General features: G+C 42.9%; 1 protein-coding gene across 7 annotated transcripts in view; it reads right to left on the reverse strand.

Annotated features, from left to right (window-relative positions):
• Positions 1-14,457, reverse strand: part of Spn (Spinophilin) — a 53,614-nt gene that overhangs the window by 5,852 nt on the left and 33,305 nt on the right. For 5 of the 7 annotated variants that reach the window (XM_069503066.1, XM_034975692.2, XM_069503067.1 and 2 more), the window contains 17 exons: positions 13,907-13,927; positions 13,136-13,261; positions 12,266-12,506; positions 11,715-11,803; positions 11,253-11,431; positions 10,731-10,867; positions 6,877-7,028; positions 6,654-6,762; positions 5,729-5,881; positions 5,198-5,353; positions 4,911-5,022; positions 4,270-4,423; positions 3,672-3,758; positions 2,120-2,299; positions 1,093-1,342; positions 877-969; positions 371-461 (listed from right to left, as the gene is read on the reverse strand). In XM_069503066.1, the coding sequence (XP_069359167.1) occupies positions 371-461; positions 877-969; positions 1,093-1,342; positions 2,120-2,299; positions 3,672-3,758; positions 4,270-4,423; positions 4,911-5,022; positions 5,198-5,353; positions 5,729-5,881; positions 6,654-6,762; positions 6,877-7,028; positions 10,731-10,867; positions 11,253-11,431; positions 11,715-11,803; positions 12,266-12,506; positions 13,136-13,261; positions 13,907-13,927 (2,330 nt within the window). The remainder of the gene's footprint in view (positions 1-370; positions 462-876; positions 970-1,092; positions 1,343-2,119; positions 2,300-3,671; positions 3,759-4,269; positions 4,424-4,910; positions 5,023-5,197; positions 5,354-5,728; positions 5,882-6,653; positions 6,763-6,876; positions 7,029-10,730; positions 10,868-11,252; positions 11,432-11,714; positions 11,804-12,265; positions 12,507-13,135; positions 13,262-13,906; positions 13,928-14,457) is intronic. The other 2 variants (XM_069503070.1, XM_069503071.1) reach the window with 2 other exon arrangements.

Here is a 14,457-nt window from a genome sequence, read left to right on the forward strand (position 1 = left end):
TGAACATTGACAGATTGCAAAGATATTATAAAACACCAGGCAACGCTCATATTATAGTCCGTACAAAATGAGAACTGACTTGCTATTTTAACTCTATGTGTCAACAGTAGAAGTACAGTTCACCTTTAAAATAAGGACTAAAATCGAACTTTTCACGCGTTTTTGTACGCGTCATGTATTCGTTTTAAAAAAAGCGAAGAGTTTTTATGCTTGTGTGTATGACATAAATTGGCACGAGTTATATGAATAATAAACAAACTACATTTTGCTTATTAAAACATAATATTACGACGTGTATCATATAAAGCTGGGCACACTCATGTTACATACAAATGATGCACAGTTAAGGGCTAAGCGTGAAGCGTGTTACCTGAGAGCGGATGTAGTCTGTGGTCGCGCGAGTACACCGCGTCGTCAGTGGCGCTGCCGACCGAGCTGCCGCAACTTTGCCGCGTTTCCCGCTGCGGGAAAAAGCAAAATTCATTCTAATCATCCATCAGCATCTTCACGTTCAACCTCACTTCTCAGACCTGGGCGCGTTCGGAACCCTCTTAGCGTTAGTTTCAAGTTTTATTTATCACCGTAATATCTTTTATCACCGTAATTAATACGATAATTAATATCGTATTAATTATCACCACTACATCATTGTATTGCAAATTAAATACAGTACCAGGCAGGAAATATTGTACATCGACCTTTAGAATGAGATCTCAGCTTTGTAGAGCGTTGTCTTTGTCACTCATACCTATGTCACGTTTTGTCGGTCTCAACGACAGAGACAACGCTATACCAAACCGCTATCTCATTCTAAAGGTCGATGTACAATATTCCCTGCCTGGTACTGTAGGTAAGTATATGATAGTCAATACTTACCGTGTGGTGAGAGGAATGTGGCGGTGCACCTGACGTGGATTCACTGAGCGATTCATCTGCCGAGTCGTTGTACGAATCGTCTAGTCCGTCATACTGGAAAACAAATAAATCCCTTTTAATAAAACTGTAACTTATAATAAAATTGTAGCTCTTGTAGCTCACGCCCTTAAGACTGTGGAAACAAGGTGAGGATAAAGATCGTCAGTAAACACTCACCGAGCTGGCGTTACTGAGCGAGTGCGGCGACTGTGTAGAGTGGGAGAGCGGCGCGTGGTGGCGATGCCGCGCCAGGTCCGTGCGCGCGCGGTGCGCCGACGTGTCGAGCAGCGCACCGCGCGGCACGGCCGCGTCCAGCTCGCGCGACGTCACCACCTCGCTCGGCGCCCCGCTCGTCGCACCGCTCACCGCGCTCGCAGTGATAGGCGTCACACTTACGCTTGACACGCCCGTCGTGCTCGCTCCACTTCTATAAATAAGTAATGGATCCAGCTGATCTTTAGACTGTGATGTGTTTGTTACTAGCTGATTCGCGCGACTTCTTCTTCTCTAAGGATCTCATTTAAGGATCCTACATATACCAGAGGATCGATGGACGAAAGATCTTAGTAGTGACCGCGGAGCTTAGGGTGCCCCCCAGCTAAGTAGAGCGAATCTGGAGGGTGGTTGGCATCGATTGGACGCAAACAGCCGAAGCAGGTTGGCGACTTAACAATGCATGATGTGCGACAGTGGATGAGTATTGGCTGAAGATGCTTCCTTCATGCAAAATTTCATTTCTAGATCGACCCGTTTAAATTGCGCTGTTAATCAGTCAGTCTTCTCCTGTGAGCTTGGCACCTTAAGAACCCTAGTAGCTTTAATCACAGAACACTTAATAGTACTTAACAGGTACGGAAGCCTCTTTCCCCACAGTTCAGTTAATTTCCCACAGCGCTGCAGCCTAAAATTAATAAATACTTCTATTTCTATCGCGTAAATCTTATATCTCTCTCGCCGATGGGGCACTCCGACGCAGGTATAGTTCGAGACAGGTCGATAGGGCAATCAGGGTAGGGACGCCCCGCCCACTCGCACAGCGCCGTGTCCGCCCGGTGAGGGATAGCGCGGGCACTGTGCGAGTGTGTCCTTCTCTCCACGACTCGCCTCATACCCCGATTGCTATGTCGACCTGTCGCGAACTATATAATTTCTTAGGTCACGTAACCAAGTGAGCCCGGCCTGCTAATAATACAGTAATACTCACACTGCGTCTGTCACGGCGGCTGGGGCTATGGTGGTGACAGTGACGTGGCCGGTGGCGGGCGCGGCGTCGGTCGCCGTCGTCACGTTGACGTACGTCGTGGCCGTGGTCACGTCGCTGTACGACGTCGACGTGCTCACCGTGGCGTACGTCGCGGTGGCGTTGGTGTTCGACGACACTGAACTTTAAATAGAACTTCTTCTTAGCGTTTAAAGTTAAACTATCGTGAGTGATTTCCATTGTGAAATATAGATGCTAACTCACGGCTGTACTCACGTGGTTAGTCGACGTAAGCCCGACTAGTTTCGAACCCTTCCGGGGTCCTTTTTCACAGGAACTCAGCTCGCAAACGCGTCGCGGTTGAGACTGTCGACTAAGCACGTGAGTACAGCCGGGAGTATCTATATTTACAACTTCTTATTTCGCGTTTACATAAAAAAAACTCAGTATAAAATTTTTGCTCCAATCTCAATTTGTAATCAGCACTTGGCCACATACATTGGTATTAGATAAATGAGTTTCAACATATTGACTTACTATGTATTCACTATCCACTCCAAAAAACAGTGGCATTGCCTATCCGTAAAAGATAACAAGACTCGTTTTAAGAGTATTACATTACTCCATCGATCATAAGAACTCCCGTTTAAAACTTATGTTTGTAATTAAAATACAGTAAGACTGCGGATAGTGAAATTTGTACCCACACCTGTTTTATTACTATAGCGAAATTACTTCTAGGCATAGGCTGCAATAAGTTAAAAGCTACGATGTAGGTTGTTGTTTAGGCATGCAGAAACAGACATCATGCCTTAATGTTTGGGACGAGAAATCGTACATAGCTACAATCTCACCTAAGGGTAAGTGATGACGAAGATTCTCAGAGCACCTTACTGGTACCACAGCGTGAATACATACAGTGAGACGTCACGATGCCCCTGTTATTTGCAGGCAAGCCGGCTTTACATCAGTGTCAGTCCTTAGAAAGATAGATACATACTCGAAGGACTGGTCCACTACAAAAAAAATTGAAGTTTGTTCTGTCGATTTTTGCCGGTTGGAATAATCCCTCCACCGGCTCGCCCCGGTCGCCCCGCAGAATCGTTCTGTCTTGATGTCTCCATCGACCGACTGTATGAAATATCTCTTTAGGTTATGCTGGAACGCTACACAATATTCAATTCTCGAATTCTGACGAGCTAAGTGTGCCCTAGCAATAAAATTTGCTGAAGTTAGCTCTGTTTTAATTACAGTGTTACCACTCGCAGCAGCAGTGGCAGAAGTTGACTTACTTCTGCAAGTTTTGTTTACTAAAACATCTAGACATTGACACTAAATGACAATACCAACAGACTTTTGCAAGTTTTATTGCTGGTGGGCACTTAGCATTAGAATTTATATAACGCAAATTATATGTAACTTACGATCTTTCGACGAAAATGAACAGGTTCGATTGTTGAATTGATACTGAATTTAAATTCGAATGACTTGAATGGTTTATACATATTATACTCCAACATCAATTCCTTAGTATATTTTTATAATAGTGTCAAACCTGTCCATAGTGACCCATCTCAAAAAGACACCCTGTATATTCCTGCACCCCTGTCTGATGTTATACCCAGTGCAACGATCGGGCACCCTGCAAGTAATAAGACACACTACACAACTTATAATACCACACCCCGAGAAGCAATAGTGTGTCAACATGCAGGCCAAACTTTACAGAACGGAAAATCAGAAACAAATACCTTTTTTTTATGGCTGGAGCTTGACAACAAATATGCTTAATAAAAAGCAATGTTGAGGTCTAGGTTGGAGCGCGCTTGTCTAGAAGATGACTGTTCACTCTTGCCTTGAAGATATTTAGGTATGTTGCAGGAAACACGGACGCCGGAAGGGCATTCCACAGAATCCACACCTTAGCGGTTCGTATGACAAACGTTTATCAAAAACGTTTCCTCTTTGTTCTTCGCGGAATCCGGGCGCATATCCGATAGGAAGCTTTGCTTCAAAAAAAGTTTTATAATATTTTGATTATTTTTAGTATCGTTTCTCATTAACCGTACTTCAACACAATAATACGCAATTGTGCAAAGCGGAAGAATGTGGTTAGTGCTGGGCTAACAATAGGGATGACAACGGCAACATACTTGGTGACGGTGGGCGGCGCGACGTCACTGGCGGTGGTGGCCGTGACGTCACCGAGATCGGGCGCCTCGCGCTTCTTGTCAGACTTGTCCACCTTCGCGTACTCGTCTTCTATCGGCGATAGGTCGGAGAGGTCGCTGTCCGAACTCCAAGGATCTATAAAATAGCTCGTACGTTTAGGTCCAATAACTGTACTAAATCACTTAAATCTGATTTAGTTACATTTCATAATGCTGTCATTTCTTCATCCAGACCCATGGCAATGTCATATTTTATGTAAATAACGCACAAAATAAAACTCTCGCCATTTTAACTCTGTGTCAACTGTAATGTCAAAAGTACAGTTCATCTTCAAAATAAGGACTAAAATCGTACTTTTGACATGACAGTTGACACAGAGTTAAAATGGCGAGTGAGTTCTCATTTTGTACCGATTATATGTTCAATTAGAGCCTCGTAAAAATAAGTTCTCTGGACGAATGGCAGGAATGAAGACACTTTCGCCGAAGCATCTCATTTAGGACAACCAAATTTTTATTTTATTCAGATACAAGTTAGCCCTTGAATGCAATCTCACCCGGTGGTAAGTGATTATACAGTCTAACCTTCTACCTCTGTTCTTGGGTATCGAACAATAGTTTACCATTGATAAGCAGCGGGTCGGGGTCGGGCCGCCGCGGCAGGGGCGGCGTTTCGCGCCGCGCGGAAGGTTCGTGAGGTAACATTACAGGTAGGCCAGCTTTCTTTTGCGTTTCCTGTCAAATAAAAATGTATTCTTGATCTTGATAATGCCCATTGTTAGGTTAAACTTCGCACAATTTCCGAAAGAAACCTGCGCTTCAATAGTAGATTGTTCGGCAAGCCATTTCATACAAGATGTTTAGGATGATAGAATCGGGTGTGAATGGGTTGTAATCTGTTTTTGCTCACCAACAGCAGCACCTCGAGCCGGGCCACGCGGTCGTGCAGCGCGGACAGTGCGGCCGCGTACTCGCGGTGCGCCTCGCGCAGCGCGCTGCTCCACCACTCCTCACGCGCGCGCACCATAGCGCGCGTACGCCGCCACTCACGAAGCGCGCGCCGCGCCTGCCCCATCACACAAAACTCATAAATTACACCACACTTAATAAAATAAATAATATTTTACACCGTACCGACCGAGTAACCGACAAAGCTCAACGGGTTGCGGAGCAGAAGTGGTAATGGGTGGGGAAAGGATTTATTTAAACATTACTGTCTCGGTTTTGGAATGTCGACCTTGTGCCGAAAAGCGCACCCGTCATTAGCAGACCTCTCGCTAGGCGGATAGACATCACACGAGTCGCAGTGTAGGTGGAAGTCCCTAGAAGAGACCTATGTCCAGAAGTGAACGTCGATTACTTTTTAACCGACTTCAAAAAAAGGAGGAGGTTCTCAATTCGACTGTATGTTTTGTTTTTTTTAGTAGGCATGTCGTTGTACCTTGTCGTACTTGCGGTGCGCGCGGTGCGCCGTGTCGGCGGCGGCGGCGAGCGCGCGGCGCAGGTGGTCGCTGGGCGCGCGCGCCGCGCACCACTCGCGCAGGCGCGCGCTGATCTCCGCGCTGCTGCCGCCGCCCGCTTCCATGCCCACCAGCTGCGCACAAATAAAAAACTGGTTAAGTGCATGTCACGGTCCATAGACATCTGGCGAACACATCGCGTATGCATTGCAAGCGTTCAGTTACTATACACTGCCTGGCACGCTTCTTTAATTATAGTACGCGTCAGGTCAAGATGGTTATCGCGGAGGGAACGCCCCACACACCCGGTGCGGGCGAGCGCGGGTAAAGTGCGGGTGTGCAGGGCGTCCCCCCGCCTCATTACCCGATTGCCATCTCGAACTGTGCGGACTATACATGTCCGCAAAGCCTGCATAGCACGCGTTTTGCACGCTTATAGATCGCGCGCAAGCGTTCATCCTTATACCCCTCAGTTACAAAGTTGCTTCTGATGGCGGCCAATAACATGGCTGCATGCAGGCAGCGCTAGCGCAGTTCACGCGCAAGTGTCGCGGTGAGACACCAAAGGCAAGTATAGTACGATTCAAACTTAAATGCGTCTGCGTGAAGTTAGCTTTGCGATCTTGCGCATGGTACACTCGAGAACTAAATCACTTAACGGGCGGCGGTAGGTTCCACCTCAGCTTAAACAAAGTTACTTCTCAACTCGACTGTACAAACAAACAAGACACGTATAGCGAGAGAGAGACGCATCAAGGAACTGGCGGGAATGTAGGAGCGAGACGTGCGCTGTTACCCTCCCCGCTACCTCGGGCGACCTCGGACACCCAAAATGTGTGTTCTGCGCAACGTCGTGCGCAAACTTCAGGAGCGCATTTACGTTTGACTCGTACTGTAAGTGGTTACCTCGTTAAGCAGAGCCCGCAGTTCGGCGATGTCAGGATGTCGCGCGTCGGCGGCGGGCGGGCTGGTCTCCTCCTCCGGCTGCTGGCGTCGCTGTCGCTCGCGATTTGCCCTGAACAACAAGATAGGCTGAGGCCACAATGCAAATGCAAATTCACCCAAGTAAACAAAGTAACCACTCTTCGCTCGCCCAATAAAATTTGTGTGTTAGTGTTGTACAGCTTACCTTTCTTCTCTCTCCTTGTCGGCCGCCAGCGATTGTCGTATGAGGTGTGCGACCTCGCTGTTCTCAGGGTCCTTCTCGCGTCCGATGAGGAACTTCACGGGTCCCGACGTGTTGCGCAACACTGACGCTGCGTAGGCTTGCGTCACACCCACCTGGGACAATCAACCAAATATTGCTATCACATTATATTATGTAAAGAATGAAACTCTTCGCCCTAGCATGTTCCTGCCAATTAAATAGTCGTTCTTGAAGTTAACCGCAATACGCGTCACAATAGCATTTTTTAGGCGTCAGTGAAGCGCGCGACGCGAGGAAGCAGAACATGCCAGCCCGCGCGCCGCGCCGCATCCCGCGTTCGCCACCTACATTAGTGTTACATTACTTTCGGCCGCGATGTACATTACTTTCGGCCGCGTACTGTACACAGTACACGAGCGCGTGGAGCAATACCTGCACGTACTCGCACTTGCATCGTAGATCAGACGCGACTATTTGATTGTCGGGAACTATACCAAGGTTAAATCCATGTTTTTCGTATAGGTCATATCATAGATGTTGGAATCCCCCTCTACTTGATGAAGCATGTGGGCGGGGTAGGCGAGCCGCGGATATGAGCAAACGCTCATATCAAAGTCTTTTGGGCACATTACTATGGGCCATTTTTGCCCAATTGTCACCGTGATTAGAGCTGCCGTACAAAACTCGAAAAGATGCCGATTTTACTGTAATTATAAGTCGTATGCGAAATAAAAATGTGAGTCCGGGTAAATAAAGGAATTTCTTTCGTCCATAAGATAAAAATCTACTAAAATATTTGTAGATCGAGGCATAATCTCGAAAAATTATATCGGTTGACAATGTTAAGAGCGTTCATACACAATTACCGATTTTTTAGGAATTATTCATGTGCGAAGTGCTACAGATATTAGGAGTAATAACGAATAAAAAGGTTGAAATATTTAAGAACAAGCGTTTTTTAAAGATCTATTGCTATTGAATTATCAATTTTATTGAAAAATAATATTGCTATCAAATCCTTATTCTTTTAAAAAACAAAACATTCTCTGGTTATTTCTAACAAAGACATTTATTTCTAACATACAAAAACTACAGTGATATCAAAACTCAGTCTTTCACACAGTAAATACTCAAAGCCCCGTTTGTTTTAGTGGTTTACTAAAACATCGGAAACACACGAGTATCTCGTAATGCCTACAATAAGAGAAGATATACATAGCAATGCTAAGAAACATAAGGCCAAGCTATCCATACGAATACGTCCATACGAATAGTGTGACAGTGTCACTTATAGAATATAAGAACTGTCTTGTGGGCACTAAAGCCACCGAAAGCCTTATGAGAAGAGTTTTTCGATGGAATGACCATCTCCCAACTCTTGACACACTCATAAAAAAACCAATGACTGATTACAGATGACCTAGAAATATCAAAACAAAAAAAGAACTGTGCGGTTATGCATGGTCTTTTAGTAAATCCTACTAAATCACAGGCTACTTTTGAAATTGGCCCTTGACTTTTGGAATACTTTTGGAATTTTGGAATATCTTTGGAAATTTCGTAGCTGTGCCAATTTCAAGTCTTGCAATCATAGCTAATGATAATCACGTATCGTGGTCAAGCAGAGCAAACTTTCCGTGTGCGTAAAAGTGAAAACTCTAGGGCAACAAGATTATAAAGATAGCCAGACGTGAAAAACTGACTAGGATACCCTTCAGGCTCTTGAAAACTATCAGGCAGACGGTTACGAAACAAAAAATGTTCGACACCTTGGGTCACTGGTGATTTGTGAACCAGTGAAAAAAAACTTCACATCCATACAAAATTTATTTTTAATTTTCAAAAGGCTCCCTAGAACATTTTTGTATGGAACTATTTTTTGACACTGCATGTGCACAGAGCTTGAAGGTCCTTAAAGTCACAATTGTACAAAATTTATCGGAGTACCTTAATTACAAATTATAGACCTATCTCAGTGCTAACAATGCTTTCAAATGTCATCCAGAAAATTCTGAACAACCAGCCAGCCAGCTTCTTGAATAGACATAACATTATATTATCTGAGAATCAGTTTGGTTTCCGGAAGGGAAAGTCTACAGAAGATGCCATCAACCTTCTAACTGATCAAATTGTTAATCGTATAGAAGCTAAGAACAAAGTAGTAGGCGTGATTATTGATCTCACCAAGGTTTTTAATACCGTCTCTGTTCCTATTCTTGTGGGCAGATTAGAAGCTATTGCTATAAGGGGATATACACTAAGTATCTTCAAGGATTATCGCTGCGGTCGGGAAAAAAAGATGGCCAGCAAACAAAACAAATTCATATAAAAATTCCCTTCATTTTCAAACAAACAAAGAACTTGTGAAGTGGTCCCACGCGTCAACGCTCTTAATTTTGGGCTTGCGTGTGTCGATAATTTTATCGATAGTGTATTTTAAGGCTAAACATCCTGTAGCACCTATTGTTATAAAAAAGTTTAAGTACTATAGCATAATTTTTAGTAGGTAGTAATACAACAATAGTAGATCTATTTATATAATAAGACTTCCTCCGGCCTGACTGACAGACTGGATCTATTTACTATCTAGTCTATCAATATACTTATATAAAGTCTATCAATCCGCACATGGCTAGCGTGGTAGACTACGACCAAACCCTTCTCACTCTGAGAAGAGACCCGTGCTCTGCAGAGAGCCGGCGATGGATTGATCATGATGATGATGATGGACAACAATAGATTGCATATTTTATACTTTGCCAAAACAAGACAGGTATATCTTGGATTGACTAGGTATTCTACAGAATGACTGAATTATAGACATTTCCGGTACCATTATTGAATTTGAAATCTTAAGAACAGGATCTCGGCTGAAGTGAGAAGATTGGTAACTTAGGTAGGTACAGCCTGATATTTAACATACCTACATATAAGTCGAGTTGAGAACCTTTTTTTCGAAAGTCGGTTAGAAATCGTCATGTATGTAAATAAATTTAAACAATGCCATACCATCTTTAACTGCCCTTTAAGATAGCCAATAATTATGACGTATTGATAAATATTATCGACATCGACTGCCAATTGTTACACATCACTATTTGTCAATGGCTTGTGTATTGCCAGTGATGTACAAAAATTTTCACAATAATTGAATTAATTATTTTTAAAGTGATTGCTTCGAGCGACATGTACTTTATATAGTGAAACATGTTTTTCAGATGTTTGCACAATAAGCACAATAATTATCAACGCTTGGAACATGATATTAAGAACTGAAAATATTTATTGTGCAAATTTTTATCATAGCTGGCAATACAATACTTGAATGGTACTTCAAAATCAACCCTACCGCTCAGAAGATACAGACGATTTTTGCTTGTAATTTTTGACCAATATTAGAGTCGCGATGGCTGTGTGCTGAATACGCGATTCTTTAAGATAGTGTGCGAAGTGGCTCGCTCGGTTTTTATACAAAAGTAACATCATCAGCGTTCTATAGTATTTATTATTCTAGGGGTCATATTTATCTATTTGGCATTTTTGTGGGTTTTTAAGGCAGTGTGTTCTACATCCCAAGCTTCTTTTGCCTTTGATCTCACCTTTGATCATTGACAAAGAATCACGTATAAGACCCAGACATGTAATTTCCCGTTTTGTGCCAACACGTTTTTACCAATAGTTTCATTTCTTCTTTAATCTCAAGACACTAGACTAGATGACACAAGTCTCATGATACTCTCCCAAGCATGAATAAACAATTCCAAAAAATAAAGAAAATACTGTACAACAACCTAAAACAAACAAATATGTACTACATATAAAAATGTAGAGCTCACCAAACTTTTTCCGTCGACCTCGATGATCTGGTCGTTAACCTGTATCCGACCATCGCGCGCGGCTGCTCCGCTTTCGGTGATGGTTTTTACAAAAATTCCTAGTTTTTCTAACCCTGCATCCGCTCCTACGCCCATTCCTGTAAAAATCATAATCAGCTTCTTTTAATTCGGTATAAACGACAAGGGTCGCTGTCGCAGGCCTTTGGCCAGCCGCGCTTGAGGGCAGTCATTTTCGTACATTTCAGCAAAACGCTGGTTTTCAATCTGTCGGCGCCCTTGACGAGATCGACAGGGAATACGTGCATCTTCTCTACGCGCTTCTCCAGCTCGTACTCGGCGGAGGCTGCGACCGCGTCCACGTCCTCGTTGCGCCTGATACTTACCAATAATAGAGAGGCCCAATCCGCCGGCGCCCTTGACGAGATCAACAGGGAAAACGTGCATCTTCTCTACGCGCTTCTCCAGCTCGTACTCGGCGGAGTCCGCGACCGGGTCCACGTCCTCGTTGCGCCTGATACTTACCAATAATAGAGAGGCCCAATCCGTCGGCGCCCTTGACGAGATCAACAGGGAACACGTGCATCTTCTCTACGCGCTTCTCCAGCTCATACTCGGCGGAGGCCGCGACCGGGTCCACATCCTCGTTGCGTCGGTCGTACTCGCGCACCGAATGCGTTGAGAACACGCGCATTGGATCCGTACTGGAAAGGAATGTGAATTTAAATTAATTTAATTTAATTAGCAGCATTTGAAAAAAAATTAAAACCAAAGAAAGTTTTAGTCGTCGATAAACTGATTTTTGTTTTACTGCCATTTAGACATGCTACCATCCTCTCCTGACTTGACTACGGTTCGCTTGATCGGTTGATCGGTGACTCAAAATGGTTAACGCCCACTGAGTTTTTTGGTCTCTGTCATTTTTATGGGATTACGTAACAGAGAGAGCCCTATACTAACTATAAAAAAATATATTTATATACACACCTGAATTTAACTTTGGTATTTCTCTTAACAAATACTGGTGGGTAATAGTCGTCATCCTCATCTTCTTCGACCGGCGGAAGACCGGCGACCTACAATATTAAATATCATAAGTAGGTACCTAATTATCCAAAAGGATATTGAATTCCTGGTGTACGTTAACCTGATATTGAATTTACAATCGTTGAATATAATAATGACGCCATCGATGTAAGGTGATGACTCGCTTAGTTTATCGGACGAATATTTTGCTAAATTACTGATTTAATTATTATTAGTAAGCAGCCAATATACCTGATTATCCAAGAATGTTAGTAACTTTTAATTTAAAGGAAATCTACGAGAATGCTGCATTTATTGTACTGAAGAAAAGCGAGTACAACAGCGAATTTTTTATTGGTGGGCAATAAAAATTTAGAATTACGATGGTGGTGCCCTTAGTGAAGACGTGTTGTATCTCATAAATTTATTATTTGTGGTATCCTTGAGTGCTTGGACTCGGCCTTGGACTTAGGTATTTAGTTGTTAATGCTTATTAGATTTGTCGATCGAACCTCTGTATAAAAGTGGCCATCTTCGAAGTAGTGAATGCCGTTCTCCTCGGCGAGCTCCCGCAGCGACATCGGTGGGTAGTGGTCGAACACCGTGGCGGGCTCGGGCGGCGCCTCGGTCGAAGGCTCGGGCTCGGGCGCGGACTCGGACTCCAGCGTGGACAGCGTGCGCGCGTCGCCGCCCGCCATGCCCGCATCTGCCTCCAACGAAACGAACTCGTAGCTCTCGTCCACTGACTGCATGCTACAAAAAAAACTTGTTTTTAACAAAACATAGGGGATATAACGTGATTTTAGACATTCGGCGTAGTGGAAGAAACGCCTACAGAATGAACTTAGGGCACAGAGTTTTTTTCATAGAAACTCAAATTAAGCTTTATTAACTTTGGAATACAAGCGGTGGCACTCCCAGGCCTTATGAGGCGCAGCGTGTTTACTTAATACCAATTTCAACGGTATCTCAATGGCATTAAGAAAAGATCCTCTCCACTTCGTAAGATACTGTAATCATTCTTCCTTTGGTATTGTACTGTACAAATTTACCTATGGTTGATTAGACAACTCAATACCAAGGCAGAATAACGCAACTCCTGTGTGTGTTGTTAGCATAAAAACCTCTAGTTTAATGGCTGAGAGCATTTCTGTTGAGCCTTTTTGTTATCATCGGCTGTAAAGCCAGCCACATATTATCAGAAATTGTCTGTCACAAAACTTTTAGTCACACTCTGCAACTTTCAAACGTATGTAACGTCTGATCCGGCAAAATTTTTCAGTTTGTAGGGTCTAATATAGACCAAAGTACCTTCGGCGTACGTCAGATTATTTCTAAGAGACATTTTCTGAGCACAGGCCGCGGCCTAAACGCGTAGTTACCTCTCGTATGAGAGCACGGACTGGTAGCTGTCGTTGAGCGAGACGCCGTTGTCGTGCGGCAGCGTGTGCGGCGACAGCATGGCCACGATCTCCTGCGCCTGCTCGTCCGACAGCAGAGCTTCTTGCCTGACAGAGACACACGATCATTATACTCTGACAGCTATAGAAACTGCAATATCCCCCGAGATCAAGACCAAACGCAGGCTAATGGGTAAAGATAGATACATAGGGCCGACGTGACAGGTCCCGAAAATTCGACTACAAAAAAAGAAGGCAATTTTTCAGAACAATGTTAACGTTCCTAGTACGCGTACAACTTAGTATCACTTTTATAAATCTAATCGGGATGATGCCTACTTCAAAAATAAATTATTTCTTAGGAATCATTAAATCATAATCTTCCAAAATTCTTAAAATCCACGTCCGCTGTTAGTGTCAAGTTTGCAAACCATTTTAAATTATTGATGTAACTAAAAATGTACGTCAAATTACGTCAAATTTTATGACGTCACATCTATGAATTTCATACAAGCTCCCGTACCAAGCGAGCGTTTTGAGTTTCGACATTTTATAAAAAGTTGCTGATTTGAATAGTAGTCATCATCCCTATTGTTCCTGAGAATTCTGTAGAAATATCTTTTTCCTTTAACCAGTGCGTCGAAATTAATAGATTTTATTGTACTATATTGACTAATAATATAAAAAAAACAGTAACAAGATTATATTGACAATTAAGAAGAAAATACGTACGTTCGAAGAAAGCGAGCTTACCTAAGTTTTTTCTCCAGAATACTGCAAATGTGATCGTCAAGAATGAAGCGTTGTGCGCACAGGCAGCATGCAAATGATAAAAATCAAACATTTAATATAATAACAAGCTTAGAGTAAAACTTAAACAATCTAAAAGCGAAGAAAGTGTATACTCACGTGTAATGTAGAGATTTAAAAACAAAGATTAAGCGTGCAACAAATAAAATGAAATTAAATAGATACGTGCAAAAAATAACATAATATTTAACAATTTCAATATAAATACCTAAATAAACTTTTCGCATATTTTTAACTCGAAATATTTTAAAATTACCGTAACATAAAGTAGAAATAAGAAATACAATATTGGGGCCGATTCTCTAGTACACAATCTCTAAACTAAACTAAATTAACAGGTCTAAATCTAGTGCTTTCCTTTTCCGCAAGCAACATTATGAAAGGGATAGCAATAGATTTAGACGTGATATTTTAGTTTAGTTTAGAGATTGTGTACAAAGGAATTAGCCACATTGTACATTTATAAAAATACTAGTTATATCACTGTAAGAAAA

This window comes from Maniola hyperantus, chromosome 14 (genome assembly GCF_902806685.2).
Source record: "Maniola hyperantus chromosome 14, iAphHyp1.2, whole genome shotgun sequence".
Lineage (NCBI taxonomy): Eukaryota > Metazoa > Arthropoda > Insecta > Lepidoptera > Nymphalidae > Maniola > Maniola hyperantus.